The sequence below is a fragment of the Nicotiana tabacum genome, chromosome 17, assembly GCF_000715075.1.
Source record: "Nicotiana tabacum cultivar K326 chromosome 17, ASM71507v2, whole genome shotgun sequence".
NCBI lineage: Eukaryota > Viridiplantae > Streptophyta > Magnoliopsida > Solanales > Solanaceae > Nicotiana > Nicotiana tabacum.
This window is the reverse complement of record NC_134096.1, coordinates 91,867,015-91,875,237: the sequence shown is the minus strand read 5'-3', so window position 1 is coordinate 91,875,237 and position 8,223 is coordinate 91,867,015. Positions and strand designations below refer to the sequence as shown.

Here is an 8,223-nt window from a genome sequence, read left to right as displayed (position 1 = left end):
AAATCTTAAGCAGACATATACTGATATCATAACATAAAAATCTTACTCCACAATTTGAGCATCGATGAGTAGTGCGACTTACGTCCAAACTAATAATTCATGATCCATGACTTCAGATTGATCTTGAGGAAGAACGACTCGTGGATATCTCCTTGATTGTTAGAGAACCTTGGAGAAGACTATTACGCTGATCCCTTCTTGTGATCGATTTTAGCACTAGCATGGTTCGCTTCGGCCGTGTCATTAGCGTCAATGATGATATTTTCATCTCTCACCGACGTCGTGATCTTTTTCTTTAAGACGAAGCATCTTGATGTAGGGTGACTGACGATGCAGTGATATTTGCAATACTTGGGATCATCCACCTCTTTTAGATCTTTCACCGCGTCGCTGAGATTCAATGATTCCATCATATGCCCTTTCTCTACAACCTAGAGATCCTATAAGCTTTCGGGGCTCTGTAGAGATGCGAGCGGATTCAGTGAAATAAGAGGCTCAAGTGGTTCATCTGCTTATTCAAGGGATATTCTAAGAGGAAAGTACGCTATTCGTCGGTGAGAGATCTATGATAGCTAGTCTATCTCTTAGCATCGATGGCAGGCCTACTTTTACAGCTTGAGACTTCCTTTGCCTTTGAAAGGTTGAAATCCAGAAATCATGGACTAGAGCCCTTATTCTAGGTCGATGTGCCACCAATACATTCTACCTTTGAAATCTGGCTTTACCTGGGTCGCTTCTCAACCGAAATCCCTTTGATAGATGTCAGTTAAAAGCTTTCTAACAGATTCACTTTTAAATTGTGCTTGCTTTCCTTGAGTATACATGAAAAGATTATATTTCGCAAGAAATCTCAGGCCCGACACTTATTGATCTCCATTGTGCCAACTTTCTTAGCTCATTACATAAGTTCAGTTCACACGAAAACATATGCATAAATTAATTAGGAATATTCTATTTTTATAAGTAGACTATGAGATTGAAAGAAAACAATCCAAAGAAGAATTAAGCGCAGTCATGCCTTAGTGATGCAATTATTTTTTTGATACTTGCCCAAATCTTTTCAGAGCGGTGTCTTGTCAACTTCATAACAACAAAAACAATATTTAAAGTCGAGTATAGCAACAACAACAATGTCCTACATTTTGCATATACGTCAAACACAATGATAATTCCTTTATGTGCTAAATTTAAAACGATTAGATTAGTAAAGTTGATGCAATGATTTTACCGCATGTCTCTAGACACTTAAATTGGATGTGAGGTGCCACAAAGAATTTACAGTGCCTTTTATTTATTCAAAGTTAATGACAAAAGGTATAAAGACCATTATTCTATCACGAAGATGAACATGGTGTGTTGGACACTTATTCATTTCCACAAATCTTTACGTTTCAAGAGAAATGAAGAGTTATTAATTTGGTTAATGCTGGGAGGTCAATAGGCTTAGATTGTGGTAAAATACTTTTTCCAATTAATAGTTCACCACAATCATTATTTATAATTTAATAGGATTCCCAATTAAATAACCAACTTAATTTTTTGTGCATTTATGCGAAATAATTAATGACTATATATTGGTGAAAACGAAATTGGACATATCAGCCGAGAATAATTAATTAGTAAGTGAAAAGTTCTTCCCATTAAGTACATACGTTAGAATAGTTTGGAAATGACTGATAGTGGCAAATAATATTTAATGAGAAGTAATTTTATTTAGGTAATTTAGTCATTCAAGTTTTGAAAGATTTTTTTGTAAAATAACTTCACCTAAAAGTTTTCACACTTATAATATATTATGATTTCACTTCATGAAACATTAATAGACGTATTAAATGTGCATGTATTGTACAAAAAAATAATACATCCCATAATACACCGAAAAATCCTTTTGTTTTTATGCTAGTTAATCAGCGGTATGAGTTATGCTAATGCATGTATTAATTATACTTAAACGACAAGAAGGAATTGTTCAAGTGCTAAGCGTTGTTCACCTTCAACTTTGCGATTGCAGGTTCGTGTCACCAAAAGAGTAATGTGATTATGTACCGTAGGTAACTTTTCTTAAACAATCTAACGAAAATCATATTATTTATATATAAATTATTTTTATTTATAAAAATTGACTAAACATTATGTTATTTTATGCGAGATTATATATTAAAATTAATTTTCCTAAACTCTTCAATCAAACGACCCCTAATATTTTATCTCACCAACTTAAAATGTTGATGGGAATAAGAGGATCTATTCTACTTCCTTCCATCTTCCATGTGCAAATACGAATACTTTTTTCTTTAAATCTCAAATAAAAATATAATATCTTTTTCAACGGCATCTTCCTATTTCCCATTCTACCCTTTCTTGTCTCCATTTACTTCCCCTTAAATAATTTCTTCTTGTCTCCTCAAAATAATTCAAAAGGACAAAATAAATAAATATATAATCGACCCTCCCGCAGTTTCTTCTTCACACACACATCACCTTCCTCCTCACGGCTTTATCTTTTTCTTTGCAGATCAAGAACCCAAAAAAAACAAGATATACAGAAAACTGACTACGCGTTGGGAGCAAAGCAACTTAAAAATAAAGTCTTTACCACTAACTAAAGTCTCCATCTTTCATTTTCTTTCACCTTATTCTGTTCATTAGCAGCATCTTCACTCCTTCAGCCTATTTATCCAGAAAAATATATTTTCTTGATCTATTAATCTTGTGACCAGTTTTGTTTAATTTTAAGTGAACCAGCTGAAAATTCTGGTGCTTCTAGTTGTGATATTATGTGGGGTTCATTTTCTGTTGTTTAAAAGCATAGAAGTACTTAAGTTTTTATTGTTTCTGTCAAAAAGCTAAAGCTTTGTACTTTATGCTTGAGTACATCTTTTGTAATGATTTTGTTCCAAATGCTTAGTGTATTATTGTTAAGTGTTATGATTTTGGTAGTCAAATAGATGTGTTAGTTCATGTGTTAAGTTGTCGATAGAGCATTTGGGGTTTTGAAATGGGATCTGCTAATGGATTTTACACTGGAGAAGAGTTGAATTTGGAGACAAAATGGTTGATTGATCCGAAGCTTCTTTTTGTTGGTCCTAAGATTGGAGAAGGTGCTCATGCCAAGGTGTATGAGGGAAAGTAAGTTTGACTTTCTATTGAATCTCGACTCAGTAAAATTGTGTTTTTTACTGATCTGTAAGAGTTGTTTGTTTATTTTAACTAATAATACTGCAAGGTTCTATTTTTATTGGATTACTGTTTGATTTCATTCAGCTAGTTCAATGGTTTGATTTTAGGATAATGTTTTGTTACAAAAATTAAGAATTTATCCCTAATACTTAAGTGAGGGTGATTTAGAAGTGTGGGCTAGTTAGTTAAATTAATATTGCCTAAATTTCTGGTATTATGATGTTTTGTGGTCCTTTAGTTGCTTATCATTTTTTTTTGGCTGGATTACTCGCAGATACAAAAACCAGAATGTAGCGATAAAGATTGTGCATAAAGGGGAAACACCAGAGGAGATCGCTAAGAGGGAAGCTCGTTTCGGAAGGGAGGTTGCAATGTTATCCAGAGTTCAGCACAAGAACTTAGTGAAGGTTGTTTTTTATGTTCCGAAACTTTGTTTGGATATGATCTATTTGACGAGGGATGATTAAGAGGGTTAAATTTGTGACTCATTTTGATTTCATTTTTCGTTTACAGTTCATAGGAGCTTGCAAGGAGCCTGTCATGGTCATTGTAACTGAACTCCTTCTCGGTGGGACATTAAGAAAATACTTGGTGAACATGAGACCGAGGTGTTTGGATACTGCTGTTGCTATTAGATTTGCACTCGATATAGCTCGTGGAATGGAATGCTTGCACTCTCATGGAATCATTCATCGTGACCTAAAACCTGGTAACTTATACATATCCCTCTTCGGGAATATATATATATATATATATATATATATATATATATATATATATATATATTTAATTTAGACTATTCCAACTGACACTTGGTGCTTGTTGAGTTTGGTACACACACTCATTTAAAATTTTCACCGGGGTTTCAAAGTGCTCATTTTGACAAATTAGTTGAGACATGAATAGAGGTGTGGTCTGTAATTATCAGTGATCTTTTAACTTTTATCTGGTCTTGATCTCTAGTAATGTTCTGTGAGTAGTCCTTGAAAAATGGAAGCTACTTAGTATATGGTACTAGATCACTAATAAACATTAACATTCTTACGGAATGAAGAAAGGCACTAAATTGCTTGTTGCATCCTGAGCTCCATGTTGCGCCCTTCCTTTTTGCGTTGCTATTCACTGTTCCTATGGATCTAGATTCTTGACAAGAAGACTACATTACCCCTGGTCGCTAGGAGCAGCTAAATAAGAAACTTTAACCGGAATAAATTCCGGGCAAGTGCTGCAAAAGAAGATGCTTACCCACCATCCTTAATAGTACAATGGTCCAAAAAATTTGACCTTTACATATTTTCGACTTCCAAGGTTAGAAAAATAATTTCTTAGACATTCTGATCCTAAATGAAAAATTCACTTCTGTTTGCTGCAATTCTATCTCTCATGAGGATGCATTCTAAATATAAGCTTGTTTACTTTTCAATCTTAGGAAAACCTGAAAATAGTTATATAGTTATCTCTTTTGGCCTACTAGTATGACTTGTAGTTGTCTAGGGTCAGCAATGATTTCAAACTTTACTTGTCTTCTTTGCTAATCGAGGGTGTTAACAAACATTTATCGATATTGCTATTCCTTAAAAAGTTACAATGCCATTCGTAGCATAAGCATGGACCCTTTTTTCTCTTTCTAAGTTCTTATAATTTGGGTTCTGTTTGCAATTACTTCCAGAGAACTTGCTTTTGACGGCGGACCACAAAACTGTCAAACTTGCGGATTTTGGTTTGGCAAGAGAAGAGTCGTTGACAGAGATGATGACTGCTGAAACTGGAACTTATCGCTGGATGGCTCCAGAGGTTGATTCTTGAACCGTTCTGCTTATTAATATGTTTCCAATTCCTTCTCTTTTATCCTGTGGCTGCAGTACTGACTTATCACTCTATTTTTTGGTGGCAGCTCTACAGCACGGTCACTTTAAGGCATGGCGAGAAGAAGCACTATAATCACAAAGTAGATGCCTACAGTTTTGCAATTGTCCTGTGGGAACTCATACATAACAAATTACCATTTGAGGGCATGTCTAATTTGCAGGCTGCTTATGCAGCTGCTTTTAAGGTAAATATCATATCGTCTCTCCGTATTGATTTTACCTTGTCATCTAGTTATCTCATCACTATTCTTCTGTTGGATCATCATTTGTATTTTTCCTGAATTAAAGTGGATGAGAGAGGTGGCATATGATAGCATTTAGTTGGTTCACACTTCACATCACAATTGGACCACTGGGACACTTGTACAACTTTGGCTGAATGTGCTTAATTTACAAAAGTTTGTCCCACAGTTGAAGACTGGAAAAAAAGTTGTTTTTGTCTTAAAGCACTTAACTTTTTGACTGAAGAACATGAAACGTGGATAATTACCATCCAGAAACTTGGGGCCCGGTGCCCCAGAGATTTAGTCTAGTGGTAAGAGCGTAACGCATGACCTGTGGGCACGCCACAGGTTTGAGCCCTACAACAAACAAAATCGTGGTATTTAAGTGGAAAAGGGTAGAAGGGGTGAATCATCGTCAACCGAGTTTCGAACCGTGCACAACTAGAGGATTCTGTGTTTAATAGTTTGGTTTTGCTAAACCTAGTTTATACCTTTGTGTATTGCAGAACGTGAGACCAAGCGCTGATGATCTTCCGCAGGATTTGGCTGTAATTGTAACTTCCTGTTGGAAAGAGGACCCAAACGCTCGTCCCAACTTCACTCAGATAATACAGATGCTTCTACATTATCTTTCTGCAGTTTCACCACCAGAACCAGCTATACCACCTAGGATTTTCACTTCAGAGAATCATGTCTTGCCACCAGAATCTCCAGGTACCAGCTCGTTAATGGCCAAATGCGATGACTCGGGTGAGACCCCTAAAACACCAATGGAGAATCAGCCAAGAGGATTCTTCTTCTGTTTTAACCAATGTTACTGATCCCCAAGGGAAATAAAAAAAAACTGTTAATTATCCGGAAGCTCACAAAAAGTTTAGCCCAGATATATCGATAGATAACTTAGCTTTTGGTCTTTCTTGGTCTCACCCGCCACAAGCGATTAGGACCCTTTGAATTTAGCTTTTATAAGTAAGCCAGCCATGTGATTCAGAGGTGAAGTTGCTGCAGGAAGATGCATGATCAAGACTCGCTTTTAACACCGAACGTGTTCTGACTTAATGTGAGGAGTTTCTGGATGCAGGAGTTGGGTTGCTGTGATGCATATTATAGTTGTAAAAAATAAGGTCCATCCAAAGGCCTGTACTCCAATCTTTTGTTAAACCTCAAATTGACTGTCATTTTGGTGCATTATTGAATTGCTAAATGCAGCTGTTCCATAGGAAGTTAGGAACTTGCTAACATTTCCCTTACACGTTATATGAATTTTTCAAGAACCATAAAAGGTTTGCACTACTAATGTAATTATAACTAGAGGTGGCCAAAATTAGCTCAAGTTTTAGTAAACCATCAACTTGCTCGAGTTTATAAACAGGTTAGGATTATAACCTGATTGTTGACTTAACTCAACGGGTTGAACTCAAAATGATTCATCAAACTATTGGAAAGGAGTCAAACTAGTGTAATCCGATAGGTGAAAATGCAACTTAAACTTATGCATACAACATCAAATTTGATGATTGCTCCAGTGTGACTCAACTCGTCCATTTACCATAATTTCTAACGATAACTAATATTCCAATTTATTCCGATATAACAGAAAAAATAAGTTTGATGGATGAGTATTTGAAAGAAAGGGATAGTAGAGGTGGTAGACAAGCAAGTGGATGAACACAAAATAATTGGGTGAAATTCAAAAATAGTCAGATTTATAAGTGGTAATTGAAAAATAGTCACAGTTTCAAAAGTAATCGAAATTTAGCCACTTTTCATGTAAAGATAAATCTGAACGAAAATACTGTTTAAAATCCGAAAAATATTCCAGCATAATATACTGGAGTTCGAATTTGTTACATGTGAACTTCCAACATAATATACTGGGGAGTTCTAGTAATTGAAAAATAGTCACAGTTTCAAAAGTAATCGAAATTTAGCCACTTTTCATGTAAAGATAAATCTGAACGAAAATACTGTTTAAAATCCGAAAAATATTCCAGCATAGTATACTGGAGTTCTAATTTGTTACATGTGAACTTCCAACATAATATACTGGGGAGTTCCAGAATAAATATACTGGAGCTCCATCATAATATACTGGAGTTCCAGCATATTATGCTGGAACTCCAGTATTATGATGGAGTTCCAGAATAAATATACTGGAGCTCCATCATAATATACTGGAGTTCCAGCATATTATGCTGGAACTTTCCGTGTTGCAGTAAAATAGTAGTTATTTTTCACTGACTTTGCAAATATTGGCTATTTTTTAATTATCAGTTCGAAAACTCGCTAGGCAGTGCTATTTTTACAAAATAATTAGCTCTTGGATATTTTGGCCAGACAGTGAAAGTTAATGCTTTTGGTCCACCACAGAAATCACTCAATAGAAACAAAGTTTTAGGAGGACCAATGAATCAATCATTAACATATACAGTACAGTTGGCTGTCGGCCCTATGGCACAGGAAAAAAGTATCAAAATAAAACGCCGTTGCCGGGGATCGAACCCGGGTCACCCGCGTGACAGGCGGGAATACTCACCACTATACTACAACGACTTTGTTACTAGTGGAGGTACAGGACTTTATTATGATCAATATTTTGTACTAAATCATAATTAAGAGGTAAAATTGTAATTTTGCATCGAGTGGCAAGCAGCGAGTCGTTTCACAAATGGTACATTGGCTGATTGGCATAATAATTAATAAACCATCAATTCTACGATTTCTACCTTTAAAATGTCAAGTGAAATTATGTGTTCTACTCATATTTGAGCATTCAAGTGAGGAAAGCAAAAGAGACTGCTTGAATAAGCACATTTTTATAAATTGATCGCCTAACTGAGCAAAAGGGTATTTTTCATGATCTGGGTGTTTTTTCTATATAAAAAAAATAAAAAAAATAAGGGCACATAGCAGATTTTAAGGGGCATATAGTAGCTTCTAACATAAACTAC

The 8,223-nt window shown here is 35.3% G+C and overlaps 1 protein-coding gene and 1 non-coding gene across 2 annotated transcripts; one reads left to right on the top strand and one right to left on the bottom strand.

Moving 5' to 3' along the window:
* Nucleotides 1-2,406: 2,406 nt before the first annotated feature.
* Nucleotides 2,407-6,476, top strand: LOC107768431 (serine/threonine-protein kinase STY13). Its single transcript, XM_075234615.1, has 6 exons — nucleotides 2,407-3,129; nucleotides 3,455-3,587; nucleotides 3,694-3,889; nucleotides 4,850-4,974; nucleotides 5,075-5,233; nucleotides 5,779-6,476. The coding sequence occupies exons 1-6, from the start codon at nucleotides 2,999-3,001 to the stop codon at nucleotides 6,091-6,093; spliced, it is 1,059 nt and encodes a 352-aa protein (XP_075090716.1). The 5' UTR covers nucleotides 2,407-2,998; the 3' UTR covers nucleotides 6,094-6,476.
* Nucleotides 6,477-7,753: 1,277 nt separating this feature from the next.
* On the bottom strand, nucleotides 7,754-7,825 carry TRNAD-GUC (transfer RNA aspartic acid (anticodon GUC)). Its single transcript has one exon. It is a non-coding gene; the product is annotated as a tRNA-Asp (tRNA).
* Nucleotides 7,826-8,223: the final 398 nt, after the last annotated feature.